Source organism: Acomys russatus, chromosome 5 (assembly GCF_903995435.1).
Source record: "Acomys russatus chromosome 5, mAcoRus1.1, whole genome shotgun sequence".
Classification (NCBI taxonomy): Eukaryota; Metazoa; Chordata; class Mammalia; order Rodentia; family Muridae; genus Acomys; species Acomys russatus.
This window is the reverse complement of record NC_067141.1, coordinates 4001074-4017347: the sequence shown is the minus strand read 5'-3', so window position 1 is coordinate 4017347 and position 16274 is coordinate 4001074. Positions and strand designations below refer to the sequence as shown.

General features: G+C 46.6%; 1 protein-coding gene across 1 annotated transcript; it reads right to left on the bottom strand.

Annotated features, from left to right (window-relative positions):
- Positions 1 to 6789: 6789 nt before the first annotated feature.
- On the bottom strand, positions 6790 to 12412 carry Aqp8 (aquaporin 8). Its single transcript, XM_051146987.1, has 6 exons — positions 12370 to 12412; positions 12002 to 12249; positions 10516 to 10642; positions 9329 to 9543; positions 7826 to 7960; positions 6790 to 7136 (listed from the first exon to the last, which is right to left on the bottom strand). The coding sequence occupies exons 1-6, from the start codon at positions 12379 to 12381 to the stop codon at positions 7088 to 7090; spliced, it is 786 nt and encodes a 261-aa protein (XP_051002944.1). The 5' UTR covers positions 12382 to 12412; the 3' UTR covers positions 6790 to 7087.
- Between the last annotated feature and the right edge of the window lie 3862 nt (positions 12413 to 16274).

Sequence of the window (16274 nt, the reverse complement as noted above, 5' to 3'; positions counted from 1 at the left end):
TAATTTCTTGTGTTGTTACTGGAGTCATGTTGCTAATACCTTATCTTTCACAAGAGAAGTGCTTGCTCACCGTCCATCTCCCTTTCTGTCCTGAAGACTTGACTCCAGTGGCTGCTGCTTCTCTAGTGACAAGTGATCCTTGTACTGTTCATCACAAGTCTATACTTACCTCTTAATCATTCTGGGTGCTCTTGTCTGACTCTTCTGGCCTACTTCAATCCACTCAATGGGAGATGATACATGTTACTGATGCCTCATTAAGAAACAGTCAGATCTCAAGGTCTAGTTCTACCCCATCACGTCTCTGACTCTTAACCAAGAGTAAGACATACCAGTATGTTGGAATATTTCGTATTGCCTAGCTCTACATTTCAATGTAATATAATAGTGTTTCTAAACGTTTACGTCTGTAAGGAAGAAGGAGATGAGACCTGAAGTATTTAATGGACTCTTTAGGCCTGCTTTAGATCAGAGAGCTACCTCAGTCCAGACTACTTTCCAGGGTTGATTGTTACACATACTAGTCTCTGGTTTTGAAGTGTCCAGTTCCTGTCTGTAGGATCATAAACCTGACTACGGAGGCCTAAATAGTTGCACAGATCTATAGTGTACTCAGTGAAAATAGAACCGCTTACAAACTTCCGCTGTAGAGCACCACCTTATTTTCCCCATTTTCCTGTTCTTCTGAAAAAAGAAAATGTCTTTGAAAATCCCATGGTGTTAACCAGGTATATGTTGTCAGAAAGTTTCTGATGGGGAAATAGTTAACTTGCATAGGATTACAGATGAAATTCAGGACTTTGGTCTTCCCAAACCAGTTACTTGAAGATGAGGCCTGTGACGTTCATGCCTTTAATTTGTAGGTAACCCAAGTGTAGCTTTGCTTTGGAGAGAGGGAAGTCCCAAGTGTAGTGGAAGGAGATAAATAGTCAGGGCTCTTCCCAGGCTGTTCTCCTTCTGTCAGGTGCTCTCTTGTTTGAAAACATCTAGAGATGATATTTTTCTGTGAGTATATTTGAATCTTTTGAGACCTGTTCAGCAAAGTATCAAAGAGGGTAGACACTGTAAAAAGAAAAGCGCTTTATAGTACCAACATAGGATATAGCCTGTTGGAAGGCAAGTGACTCAGGTAAATGCTGGTAACTGTGATGTGTGTTTTTTGGAAATGTTATAATTGCTGACAATTATAACAGTAGCTTATTTCCTGTCTGTTGTCTAAATTAGAGACTTCTAATGGTACATGCAGCTTCATGTTGGTACTGTGCCTAATCCAGTAAGATTGTGTGGTGCCAGTGGGCTTGTGCTTATAATTGTGTAAATGTTCTGGAATTTCAGCTCTAGAAAAGATGCATATTAGTATAAATTGCCACTTAGAAACATGTACACGGGTTTGATACTTACATGGAAGCATGATTCAAAAATAGATGACTTGTTCACCAATACTTATGTTGTGTATTAGACCATGTTGTAACCACATAGAGGGATACAGAAATGATGGGGGACATGGTGACTGTACTCCAGTAAGGAAGTGTTACAGCAAAAGATATCTAAAGTCCATGGTGATGTGGAAGGTCAGTGACCCCATCTGGAGGAATCACAATCACACCCGGAAGACCTTCTGTAAGGTGCAAATAGAAAACCATTTTGGGCACCACCCTTTGACTCACTCTTTCAGCAATAGGAAAGATTCAGGGCCTGTTCTGTCTCCACCACAACAAAGCGATTGTTTGCTGTGTCTGAGATACAGCTGGGATGAGGTTTGGGTTCCCCTATAATCCTAATCATAAACAGCCTGTTAGGGTGTGTGTTAATCTAGCAGCCCTTATCTCGGTTCTTAACAAACAGATCTTCCTGCCACCCTAGGCCAAGCTGCTTGTCTACGTGTTTCTCTCTTGTCAGCTGGTGTGGGAAAGTTAGAGTGAGTGGTCACATTCTGAGTAATACATCTTTACCACGTCTCTGTGATGATCCGTAGATCTCAATACCAAGAACTTCAAGGAGAAAGAAACAGGCTGGTTTGTTCGTTTTAAAATTTTACAAACACTGTGATTTTTATAACTTGCTGCTTCTCCCTCATTGTTCTGGCTGCTGAAAAGCTCAACACACCAGAACACCTCAACCAACTACCTACACTTATTTATTATACTCTCATATTTCTTTGGAGATCGTCTCAAGCCCTATTTTTGAACAATGGTATGTGTATAAACAGATTATTTATTTTCTGGCATCCTAACCAAGACATTTTAGATGCTGTGTTTGTATTACCTGCCTAAGCTTTCGTTGAGTTCTACAAATACCTCACTATTTTCTCTGATGATTTTGTTGAATATTCAACCTAATTCATTCATCTGGAACTAGACATGTTTTTGTAAAGAAGAAGACTCATACATTAAAACAGGTCAGGGCATCCTGCCACTGAGGAATGTGTATTAGACCGGAATCCAAAAAAAAAGTTTAGTATTGTTACCACTTCCTGCATATAATCTAATAAATCACAACTTCTCTATTCTGAGTAGTTAACTTCATTGCCAAACCTACAGCAGTGCTCATGCTCATGAAGCCATGAAGAAGTAATGAGGCCAGACGCATGCCCTGGCTGTCCACTGAATGCCACCTCTGGGGCCCATTGAGTCCATCTCATACTTTAGGGAGATGACAGTAATGCCAGCCCAGCTTGTTCAGTAAAGAGAAAGGACAAACCACTTGTGTTCAGTAACTGGAAAGCCCTTCCCTCTCCCCATCACCCTGAGAGCCAAATGTGCATAGGAAGAGTAAAGAAAGTCTTTCGTGAGTTCTGGTGCTTGGTGACAGACAAGACGCATGGATTAGGAAAACCCCAGTGGAAGGAGAAACTGAGTGATTTGTGTGGTCCAAAGCTTCCACCTCCACCTGAGTGCATTCCAAGACCAAGTGAAAGTGGACGTCTGTCCTCATTTTGTATTGTTTACCTAGATGTTTTCTTGAACACTTGTATGTGAAATATCTACAATAAATGGCTACCTTTGGTTTGCTATTATTTGAGTAATGTCTTTTTTTTTTTTTTTTAGAAAAATTAACGCTTAAAAAGCTCAAGGCCAATCCTCGTAACTAGTAAAAAGAACATGAGTTTCGTGTGAGTTCACAGCTGTCCTCCATTGCCAGCAGAAAGGGACATGTTGTGGATCCACAGCAGTCCTCTGAACTGCCATACCGTTACCACAAATGATGATTTTCTCTACCTCCAGGGCAAAATTGACGTTAGACACACATGCTACTTGTGCTTCTGTTAAGATTTGCATGCCAGCCTAACTGGAAGAAATCCTAGCTCGTTCCCTACAGCTACCATTGTGGGAACTGGAGACTATTCTTGTAGGGTTTCCTGCTGGCCTGAGGAGTAGATTAACATAAAGCAGACACCAGGAGAAGAGCATACAATGCTTTGTGTGTATGTGGGCAGCCCTTCCAGATAAAGGCCCAAAAGAGTAGGAAAGCCTGAGTGCTTGTCTACCAAGCAGAAGAAACAGAAGTGATTATGCATTGTCACTAGGATGGGAGAGCCAAAGGGACACACATGGTTTTAGCAAGATTTGTATAGAGTTCTCTCAGCCCCAGCCCCCATCTCATGTTCTTGGTTTCACATAAGTACCTCCTGCTTCTTGAGGAAGGGTAAGAACACCTCCTCTTGCACTGGCTATTTTCCAAATGCTTTTAACCCAAACTGATCTATACCAAAAAGGATACCTTCCTTGGAGGTGGCAAATGCTGTCATTCTTTACAGTATTGCACTTTCTTTTTTATTGGGAGAAGGGGTGGCATCCAAGGTCTGTCTAGCCCAAGTTTGCCTCAAACCCTTAATTCTTCCATCTCATCCTACTGTTGAAATTACAGATGTATGCAGCCACACCTTTGACAGGGTTCCTTTGGCTACTATTTTAATAGAAAGGAAAAGGTTTGTGGTTTCCATATAGCCCTTCTCAACATAACAGTCATGTTAATTGACCTTTGAGTCATTCTCAATTATACATGCAGAAACCATAGGAATAACAGTAAGATGGTTCAGTCCACCCACCGAATACAGAGCAGATTTCATATAAAGGGTTTCTGTCACATGGTTTTTATAAGCTGCTGTTTTGTATGACAAACTTCAATACAACCCAAAGACTTCAAGAATTTTAATTGCTGAGTCACTACAGAGTGCCAATATCTAGATGTGTCTCTGTAGTAAGTGACCAAAAAGATAAAGGTCATATTCAGGTGTAGCACAGTATAGCAGTCACCTGGCCTTCCTTTTCATTACAGAGTCTGTGGTTAACGTGGGTCTGGCAATTTAATATGAGATTTCAAGTGTCTAAGAGTATTACGTTCTGAGACCTTTCTATAGAGCAAACACTGAACCACATAATATAGAATTAAAAGGATGAATTCATTTCTGTCCTGAGTGACTACAGTTGAGAAATTAAAAACTAGATTGTGAGATTTAATTGTAAACTTAAAGTTAGTAGAGGACAAATGGACAAGAGCCAAAGCAAAAGACATAATACTGTCACTCACTCAGAAACTAGACTCTGCAGTCAAACATAGCTCATCTTAGCAAGTTGGTCTGTCCACACACTGTGACCTTGAGTAGCTTCAGTACCCCTTAAATGTGCCTGGAAGGTGAGGGCAAGAGTGCCCACCTGCATTTGTTTCCTGGGGCTGCTAAATAAATGTCCACAAACTTTGTAACTTAAAATGACGAGTTGATCCTCTCACAGTTCAGAAGCCAGGGGGCATAAAGTTGAGGTACCCACAAGGATGTTTCCTCTTCAGAGGCTCCAGAGAAAAGACTTCTTCCTGACTCCTCCCTCATCTGCTGTCTCTGCATGCTGCTGGCTTGTGACTGTCCTGTGGTGTGCTCAGTACTGCATTCCATCTGTGTCACTTTCCATCACTCTCAAGGACTCTCTTTGTATTTAGCACCCAATGCCAATATAATCTCATCTTGATAGTTCCCTTAGTTGACTGTATTTCCATATAAGGTCATATTCTGAGGGTCCAGGTAGACAGGAACCCTGCCAGCCTCGGAAGCCCTGTTAATTTCTAGCCCTTTTCATGAAGATGCTGTTGGCCAGTCAAAATTTGTGGAAACTTGAAGATATAAAGAGAAAGATACAGAGATTTATGTGCATATGCATGTATACTTCTACAACAGTAGGTTACCATATGCTCCTCAAATGCTCCTTAATGTTAGTTGTCCCTCCCCATGTCCTCTTCCTTACCCACCTCTTCTTCCCCTCCCTATTTTGGATTGTTTTAGCTCTCTTGGGGTTGTTCCTTTTTGGGGGGTTGGGTTTTTTTTTTTTCATGTAAAACTTTAAACTTTTTTTCCCAACTTCTGTGAGAAATTGTGTTGGAATTTTGGCGGGGATTGCATTGAATCCGTGGACTGCTTTTGGTAAGATGGCCATTTTCACTGTATTAATCCTACTTATCCATGAGCACAGGAGATCTTTCCACCTTTTGATATCTTTTTCAATTTTTTCTTCAGTTCTTAAAGTTTTTATTATACAAGTACTTTACTTTCTTGGTTAGACTTCTCCCAAGGAGAAAAATTTAGGCTTTTTTTTTTTTTTTTTTTTTTTAATTAGCACTGTTTCTGTGATTTGTGTAGAGGAAGGCTACTGGTGTTTGTTAACTTTGTACCCTGCTACTTTTCCAAAGTTCCCTGGCAGAGCTTTTAGGGCCTTTTATATACTGAATCATATAGTCTACAACTAAAGAAGTTTTTGGCTTTTTCCTTTTCCATTTGTATCTTCATGATCTCCTTAAGTTATCTTATTGCTCCAGCTATGAGTTCGGGTACTAGGGGCTGGAGAGATGGCTCAGAGGTTAAGAACACTGGCTATTCTTACAAAGATCCTGAGTTCAATTCCCAGCAACCACATGGGGGCTCATAACCATCTATAATGAGATTTGGTGCCCTCTTCTGGCATCCAGGCACACATGCTCGCAGAATACTGTATACATAATAAATAAATGAGTCTTTTTAAAAAAGAGTTCAGATACTATATTTAATAGGTGTGGAAAGAATGGACACCTTGCCTTGTTCCAGATTTTAATGGAACCATGTTCCACTTGAGTTTCTCTCTATCTAGATTAATCTTGGTTGAGGGCTTGCTGCAAATTGCATTTTGTGTTGAGGTATATCTTTTATCTACATGCCACTGGCTCATCAAAACTAGTCTATGCTGCTTGCTGCTATTCGCCTTCCATGGGGAATTCCTGCAGCTTTGTTCCACTTCCATCCCTAGTTGGAAAGCAGTGAATGGATTGGCCCGTATCTAGACAGTAGTGGCCATTCATCAAATCCCTGGTCTCTGTGTTCAGTTGTCAGATGGATCTTCTGACTAAATAAGTAAGTGAACACTGTGCTCCAGGTTGAGTGCTGCAGCGAGTCTAAAATATGAGTGAGATCATATTCTAAGTACCTACATTGGATCTAGAAACCAGCCTCTGCTAGTGCTAGCCAGAGTCTGTGCAGGTAAACCTCCACCCAGACTTTTATTTCCTCCCCGTCAGTCCCCATGTCTTAAATGAAAGACAAGTCAACAGACACATAGAAGGACATACTTAGCCATTTATTATAAACTGAGATTGACAGCTGGGGGTGGGCAAGGAGGTCACTGGGCTCCTGAAGTCCCTTCTGTAACAGAGTAATCAAGAGGAAAGAGGGTGAGGAGAGCAGGGGGCTCAGTAGCAAAGTGCTCACCTAGTATGCATGAGACCTTGGGCTCCAAACCCAACATAGAAAGAAAGAGGGCTGGGCTGCTCGTCTCTCCAGTGACCTGCCCAGTCTCACAAAAAGCTCTTTTTCTATGTGGTCTATACCTGTCTTTAGGCTGGCTACACATTTCCCCAAGCCCAGTCAGTGAGCACAAAGGAAGTCCAGGTTCCAGGAGTGTGCTCAGGACATAGCCGCAGCTGCCTGCCCAAGAAGCCAGGTCAAGGTCAGCTGCTGCTGCAGTGACTCCTCTGAGCTCAGTCTCGCAGGAAATGATGGAATTGTCCTGTCCTCGAGTCAAGACAGGCAGCTGAGCATACCAGGCAGCGAGGATGCCACAGCAGTGCTTCACCTTGCCTTTAGAATCAGGCGGGTTTTCTCGTCTCCAATGAAGAGCCTAAAAACAAATTGCTCTGTGAGATCTCCAGTCCCCCGAGAAGAAAGACCCAGCTTTCCACTGTGCATGTCCAGGTTTAGAACTCTCTAGACAAGTGGCTTCCAGAGCTTAACCCCCTCAGGCAGTGAGGGGCAGTTTCTGATACACACACACACACACACACCCTTTCCAGAATGATGCTCATGGTGGCCTTTCAGAAATCAGCAACAGAGTGATTAGTGGTGTTTTATAGCAGACCCCGGGCACAGCCTGAAGCACCTGGACTACAGTGGGCAATGGGACAAGAAGGCTACACAGCTAGCCCAGAGCCAGCCTTCCCAGACATAGCTGAAGGAAGAGGAGGAAGAAGGAAGAGTGGTGCCTCAAGGGGAAAGAATGTGATCTAAATATATTGTACCAAAAAATCAGATTAAAATATCTTTAAAGCCAATCTAAACATGAAGCCTACCCATAGGAAAGGAAAGTCTATGAGGCATCCCAAGTCCCCAGAAACATGTTTGAGTATGACCTGGAGTCTGTGCCACCTCAATCCTAACAGCCAGTTAGACCCCTTGTGAAATTGGCTCTCTGTCACTCGGAGCCAAAGGCCCTAGAAGGAGCTAAGTTAGTTCCCTCTGAAGATTCCCCTTCTCCTCCAAGTCCAAGTGAGTGCCACTCTACTAGCTGTAGAGTCCCTGTCACCCCCCTACCTAATGAGCAGTCCTACAAAGAGGCCAGCCAGGAGGGGGCCTATCCAGTAGATCCAATGAAAGTCCCAGTAGCCGGCCATCACAGCAGGTCCGAAGGCACGAGCGGGGTTCATGCAGGCTCCAGAGATCCCACCACTGCAGACATATAAGTACACAATTCACAAGAATCTCAGAAGGTCCTACCTCAAATTCACATCCTTAGTCAGGTCTACAGCCCTCCCTACCCAGACACCCTCTCTAAACATCCATACCAGGGACTCCGGGGTGGATCCCCGAGGCTGTAAAGGGACTTAGTGCTAGGCAGACAAAGGATGGTTCCTACATGACCATCACGTCAGCCACTTCCCCTACACTTTTCTAAAACAAACATCCAGGGGAAAAAAGTGACTTGCTTAGTCGTGACAGGAGGAAAATGGAACACATTCCTTTCCAAAGTCTGTAAAGCAAAGTCCAAGGAACGCCACCCACTTTGGAGTCCAGTTGACCTCCATTCAAAGTCCAGCCCAGCAGTTCAACTCTGTGACCTTTGTCTAACCTCTCTGCATGTCCAGAGATGGAAATGCCCATCCCATAGGCTGCAGCCAGGAACAAATGACAAAATCGTGATGGTCACCATAGTGTGCCTGGTCCATTGTGGTCATCATGCTACCAACCTGGGCCCTAGTCGTTCAGAAGGGGTCTATTTCCAAGACACACCAAAGGGGGCATGTTCCTCAGGCTCACCAGAGGGAGCGTGTTCCTAGGACACACCTCTAGCTCCGGGTTCTGTCTCCAGACCCCATGCTTTCAGACTGGGTCCTGCAGCTTTCAGTAGGTTCTGTGTGCAGAAGCCAAATCCAGGGGGCGGAGCACACTTGTGAGTGATCAGGTGCCACTAGGAGGCAGCAAAGCACCACTACTGCTTTCCCCAGCAAACCCAAAGAAACCTGAACCCTGAAAAGGTTTGGTTCTGTATCCAAAATGAAGGAAGGAATTGAGCTTTGGGAACTGGCCTCATACACACTTCAGCAGATGTGGGTGACTGTCCCAGATTTGTCATTTTAATTTAGACTCTTAATGGCCCCAAATCATTTTTCACCTTTATGATTCGGCACACTGGGGGAAAATTCCTGACCCCACATTGTCTTTTTAATGCCTTCCCAAAACTAGCAAGAGGCTCAAAAGAGACAGGATGTAGAGATAATCTTTTTGTAAGACAGAGGCAGCACCCTGAGGGCACCTTTTGTTTCTACTACAGAAATTAGGAATATCTATAAAAAAAAAAAAAACAAACCAAATCTCTGGCTTAGCCAAAAATGAATGAATAGTGATCACCACATTCTCACACAGCCAAAAATCACCTAGCACTGCCCCATACCACACACCCCACCTCTGCCTTTTGCCTGCCCAAGGCCAGCCCACTATCTCCATTTGCCACACCTTCCTGGCTTATGTTGGCCACTGAGACTGCAGCCCTCAGCCCACAGTCTGGCCATGGCTATCACACTCCTCAGGAACACTTACCCTGCCAGGATATCCACAATGACAGAGAAGCCAATGGAGAACGGGGCCAGAGGGCCCTGCGTCTTCCCATTGATGGCACCCATACACACCGCCAACGCCAATAGCATTGTCAGAATGATCTCTGCTCCCAGGGCTGCTGCCACCTGGCCCTGATCCTGGACCGTTGCAAAGGCTGCCCCAGATGCATTCCAGAACCTCTCCTCTGGACTCACTGCCTGTGGAGAAAAGCCACTCAGCCTAGGACAGAGAGAAACTGGGAGCTGGGCACAGGGGCTTACTATGCAAACCTGCACTCCAGTCAACCCATCTGCAATTGGACACATCTGCCTCCATATCCCAATTCTTTCCATTTTTACATGTGACTGTGCAAGCTTCAAGCCCTCTCTGAGCCTTGCTTTGCTCGCGTGAAAACAGGATAACAGACGTTGCGTCCTATGCAAACGCTTAGATAACCCTCTTTGAGAAAAAGAACACAGAGCGCAAGACTAGACTGTGAAGACAGTGTGGGACCCGCAGGGCTTGAGGAAGGTCAGTGGAAAGTTGAAACTGAGTCACCCTCAGGGGAGCAGACACTGGTGGAAGTCAGAAAACTGGGGGAGGGGCTGCGGGGAACAATTGGAAAGGAGGAGGGAGCCTGGAGGGATGGAGGGAGAAGGAGCCCCTGGAATTCTGTATAGAGCTATACAGGCTCGGGCCCCGCCTGGGGATAAAGCCGTATGGTAGAGAACTTCTTTGAAGGTTCAAGGCCCTGGATTCTATCACCAATGCTGTGGATAGGGACCCTGCAGCTAAGAAGAACTCACTTTAAAATACATTTTCTTAATTTATTTTTATGTGTACGAGTGTTTTGCATTCATATATGCCTGTGCACCACAATGCATACCTCATGAGCACAGAGGCCTGTAGAAGGTGTTGGATCTTTGGAACTGGGGTTACAGATGGTTGTGAGCTGCCATGTGAGTGCTGGGTGGCAAACCCAGGTCCTCTGGAGGAGCAGCCAGTGTTCTTAATTGCTTGGCTGTCTCCTCAGCCCTGGAACTAGCTTTTTTGATTGATGGAAAGATATCAAAGATTTCAAGCATACACTATCAACACAAAGGAAATGGTCGGGGGGCGGGTTAGAGGGGAGGAGAGGAAGACTCCATCGGTGGCAAGCCACCAGCCCAATCCCAGCAGGGTTCACCCACCTTAGCCAAGGCAGCTCCAATCAGCCCCCCAAAAAGCTGGGAGACCAAATAGGGAATCAGCAGCACCGCGTTGAGACCTCCAATCAGCGTGGCCGCCAGCGAAACAGCAGGGTTGAAGTGTCCGCCACTACAACCAAGAGGAGAAGGAAGCCATGAGGCCATGATCCAAGGCTCACCACGGGGATATCCCTTGAGAATATGTACTCCAGCCTGTCCCCAAAGCTGGGCCTGGAGTCATGCCAGGCCCTGCCATAGCAGAAATGCAGCAAATCTCTCCCATTTTCCATGAAGAGCTCTGTGGTAGGGTGAGAGGCACAGGGGGAGCTGGGGATGGGTGGGGCAGGCCCTAGGTGGCCTTGGAGACAACCACATAGGGAGAAAATAGTGAATTTCTCCCCAGACTCCTCAGAGCTTGCTCCAGCCCTCCAGAAATATGGCCGAGTGCCGTATCTGCAGCCCACAAAGCAGACTTCAGAACCAAGATGCTGGGGCGTGTTTCAGCATGTATCTCTGCCTGCTAAACCCCAGCTATTGTCATCTTTGGCATCGCACAGCTGCACACGGGCTCAGTGGTTCACCTCAGCCGCCCAGCCAGGAAGCTGGGACTCAGGCGTGCCTACATAGAAGGTCATGTGCTCTCCATCCCACTCACAGCCTCCCTTGGACATTCAGAGAGATAGTGAAGGGTCCATTCTTTCTTTGCAGAGAACAGTATGTCACTGTCCTCACTCGGCGCTGGTTTTGAATAAGATTAAATTGATTGCCACCATTGCAGCTGGCTCTTCCAGGAAGTGGCCCACCTCCCCTCAACCCACCCACTGAGCTCCTAGCCAGATAAAAGCCAAGCAAAGGAAGGGTCATCTTTTTACCCCTACCAAAAAAAAAAAAAAAAATCCTCTTGCCGGGATGGAGCCCCTGCAACCTTCTGTGTACTGCAGTGGATAAACAAGCCCCAGGCCAGCTCTTTTGTACTGCTTTGCTTTTGCTAATCCACTTCCAAAGCGTGACAGCAATAGCAGTGAGTGCTGAGCACCCCCCCACCCCCACCCCACCCCGCGAGCTCCTCTCCCCAGGCCCCCGCAGCTTGGGGCACTGGGGAACCAGACAACTTGACCTTGAGTCCTGGCTCCACCACGTTCTAGCACATACCTCATACCAATGCTGTAGGCTTTTGCTTTCGCAAGTATAGAACAGGGGAAAATAACAGACCCTATTCCATAAGTTTGTCCCGAGAATAGGATGCTATCTAAAGAGTGCTCAGTACAGAGGAGGGGCACAGTTAGCGATATTTGTGTGTTGTTGGCTCGGAAAAAAATAACTTTAAAATATAATAACAGTATTATTCCCGTTCCGTAGGCTTGGAGAGTGGCTTGCCCACAGAACTCAGAGGCTGCAGAGGTAGATGACCCCACTCCCACATATGTAAGACCCCAAGCGGGTGCCCAAGAGCTTTGGCGCAAGGGTAAATGCTGGGATCCGGTCTCACCTGATGTTCCCCAAGGTCGCAATGATGAGTCCCAAGGCCAGCCCATGAGCCAGCGCAGGCTGCAGGAGCCCAGTGTTCGGACTGTTCTCGATGACCGATAGACACCCGATGAAGATGAAGAGGGCAGAGCCCAAAAGTTCCACCACACACGGCTGTATGTATCGCTCATACCAGGACATACGGCATCTGCCAGCCATGCTGGTCTCCTTCGCCTTGCCCTCACCCGGGCCCATCTCACACATCGGTGCCTGCCGTAGGGAAAAGGAGGGGAAACATGGGTGGCAGAGGGCCCCCCCCCCGGCAAACAAAAGCCCCTATCCCCAGCCTTGAACACATCCTCAGTGCCCTTGCCCAGGCAACAAACTCACCTCCCCAGACATCAGCTCCAGAAGATCCAAGCCCGAGCTCCCACGAGCCGCACTTGTGCAAGCTTATCTCTAGGCTGTTCCGCTAGACTCCGCACTTTTAAAGGACTGGGGACATTCACCAAAGGTGTCCAGAAAGCAATAAAGACTGCGTGGGAGGTGGCCCAGAAGAGTAAACTTTTTTTTCCTAATCACAACAGGGCAAGGGCCACGTGGGATCAAAGATTGCTGGGCTTAATGCCAGCAACAGGAAAGGTGTGGACTGCTTGCATCACGTGCTGAGTGTACTCCAGGCCCCCTCCATAGTGTCCCATCCCTCCAGGGTCCAAAGGTGGCCAACATGTGCGCAGAGGCATGAGGAGGCCCCGCCAAGGAGAGAATCGCACACTCAGTAACAGCCAACTCTCCCGCTATTATTGTCCCACTGTCTTCTTCCCACCTTTCCAACACTCGCCCTGACCACCTGACCCAGCAAGTGTGTGTGCAGAAAATGGCCGCTGGGTGTCTGAGGCAGGAGAGACAATGTGGAACGGTTGTGTATGGTAAAGCTGGTGGGCTTTGGAAACTTGGTGCTGGGTGGAACCTACAGCCTCGAACGCTCAAAGCCAGCGCACCACCAGTGAGATGCACCCCTCAGCTCACACTGCCTGCACTGACACCCCAGCTCAGCTTGTACAAGCCAGGAGCTAACCATGTAACTGAAAACAACTGAAGTCTCTTCGCCTTCATTGTTTTGTCTGCAAATGACGGTGACTGAGCAAATGTGGTGGCATCCTTACAAAGTTTCAGAGATTGGCTATGCGAAAGGGCATCAAGACAGCTCCAGGTACATTACAAAATGCCAGAGACCCCTAATCCAGAATATACCTGTAAGCCCCGAACAGTGCACAAGTGGCCAGGCCCCACCCCTGAGGACCTCCAACCACCAAGCTCTGCCCACAGAACACTAACTGCCTTCATGGCTGGACCCAGCCCCTCCAGACTCAGGTGACCAAAGCTCTGCGCTACAGAATAAGCAGCCCAAGCTCAGGATTTGAAACCCCACTAATCTTCACTTTGGAAATCTCTCCCCGCACCACAAAACAGCCCTATATAAACCCTGTCTTCTGCTCAGTTCTCTGCTGCTTCTCGCCCAAGCAGAGGCAGCCAGCCTCCTGGGTTTTTCCCTTTCAGTAACCCTCTTGTGTGAGGTTTGTTGTGCGCTATGATTTTGTCATTTTCCTTGGTTCCCAACTTGCCAGGATACCTTTCCCTTTAGAGATTCAACACTTGCACTGGGGAAACCTGCCCTGCTCAGCAGCTATAACACTTGCAGTGGGGACACCCCATCCCAAAGAGCTGTCACCCTTGCTATGGGGAAACCTTTCCCCTCAGAGCTGTAACGCAATGCCCATATGAAGCTGCGTATGTACTGAGGTCCATCAACTTCAGAATACATACTCGGGGCTACACTGCATACCCTTCGATGTGCCAGAAACTGGCTGAGAGCTGGGTGTGTCCTGCCTCACTTTCACCTGGTGAGCACTCCATGATGTGGCTACTGTTTTTACTGCGTGCCACAGAAGAGAAAGCACTTTTTCTTGATGACATAGCCTATGATTATAAAAAACAGTGAGATGTCACAGAAGGACAATGTAATTTGACTTATATAAGGTTCTCAGGCAGTCAGATTTATAAATACAAAAAGAAGAGTGGGGCCAGGGTGGGGCTCAATTGGTGGAGTGTTTTTTCAGTGTCCATGAAGCCCTGGGTTCGAGCCTCTCCTTAGTACCACATAGAAGCAGACATGGTGATACACACCTGTAATCCCAGCATGTCGGAGGTGAACACAGGAGATGACAAGGTCAAGGTCATCCTTAGATACACAGAAAGTTTGGTGCCAGCATGGCTATATGAGGTCTTGTCTTAAAAGAAGAAGTAGGAACTTGGGGGCAGCAAGATGGCCTAGTGAGTAAGAGTAGTTTTTCTCTAAGCTTGATAACTGAATTTGATCTCTGAGACCTACAAGGTGGAAGGGGGAAACCAACCCCTGCAGGCTGTCCCCTGACCTCCAGATACACACTCTCTCTCCTCTCCTTCTCTCTCTCTCTCTCTCTCTCTCTCTCTAGACAGACAGACAGATGATAGATAATTTTTAAAACTAGAGGTTTCCAGAGCCTGGAATATAGTGAATTAGTGTTCAATAGGTCCTGGGTTTTTTTCTGGGGAGATGAAAACATTCTAGAGATGAGTGGTAGAGAAGGATGAAAATTGAGAATATTTAATGTACACCTGCGATAGTTAAAGTAGCACATTTTCTGCTACACACATTTTGCCACTATTGGAATAAGAGACTCTATAAGCTCAACTATACTCCATTAGCTTTCAAGAGACTAACAGAAAGACAAGAGAGACTGAGCAAGATAGGAAGGGAGGGAGGCAGGGGAGGAATGAGGGAGGGAGGGAAGGATGGAGGGAAGGACGGAGGGAGGGAGGGAAGGAGGGAGGGAGAAAGACAGGGTGCAGTGCACCTCCTCCTTTGTCTCACACATATTTAACTAGCTGCTGTGAGTCCATCACTGTTCTAACCTTTGAGTTTGGGAGGCTGAGGCTGAGGGCTGTCATCTGACTGTGTGTGCAGATGGAGGACTATTACCAAGCTCGGAGTTTAATGGCCTTTTCTACCACTTACCAGCCCCACAAACACGGCAATCTCTTCACAGCCACCCTGAGATTAGGCCTGTTACTCATTGTCCTAACTTTCAGATGATTAAAGGAAACACAAAGAGACTAAAGAACTTGAACACAGCGGTGCAGATTAAAAGTATCCACTCCAGGACAGTAGATACACCCAGACATATGCTGGGCTGGGTGTTGACTGCCTTGTAAGCCAGGGCTGGACACAGGCCCCCTCGGCGTCCTTGTGTGGACAAAGGTTAAGGCACTGCTTTATCTTCTGTCTTGTTTTCTGCCTCCTTCTACCCCAACAACATACTGTACAGTATGCTTCTTGAGCCTTCCTTCCGCATCCCTGGGAGCTGCAAGATGACATGGTCCCCACGCATCCCTCCCAGGACAATTCTCTCCTGTTTCCTCCCAGACCAGCACCACTTCTTGTTTTAAAAACAATTCTTCTTTTTTGAGACAGGGTTTTTCTGGGTAGTCTTGCCTGTCTTGTACTTGTTTTATAGACCAGGCTGACCTCAAACTCACAGAGATGTGCCTATCTCTTCCTCCCTGAGTACTGGGATTACAGGCGTGTGCCACCGCACCCAGCTACCACTTCTTGTTTTAAAAACTCAAACTAAGAATGGGGAGATGTCTCTGTGGGTAAAGTCCTTGCCGTGTAAGAATGAAACTTGAATTTGAATCCCTAAAATTAACATAAAGCCCGAGGTGATCCAGCAAGTCATAATTCCAGAGTTCCTACAGTGCAGAGAGGGAGAGGTAGGACAGGAGGCCGAGGCAAGAGAGTCCCCAGATGGTAGTGGGCTGGGTGGCCTGGTGTGGACAGCATCCAGTAAGCAAAGACCCTGTCTCAAAAGAACAAGGTGTAAGCTGAGGGATAATACACAAGACTGTCCACATGAAAGCTGTCTGTCTGTCTGTCTCTCTCTCTCTCACACACACACCTGTATACATACATACATGTATACACACACACATACATACATACATACATACATACATACATACATGATAAAACCAGCACGTACTATGCACCTGCCATTAGGCCTGTCTTGGCTGAGCCCCGCCCCCCAGATTCCCTTTCAATCGGCACAGATACTATCCTGTTTCCCCATCTCCCAGGCTCCCAGCTGATAACGCTATAGCAACTCCTTATTCCGTCTTCTTGCCTCCCTAGTTTTCACCCATTCCTTTCCCGTGGCAGTCAGTGCAGCCTAGCTTAGGACTTAGTACTGTGGGAG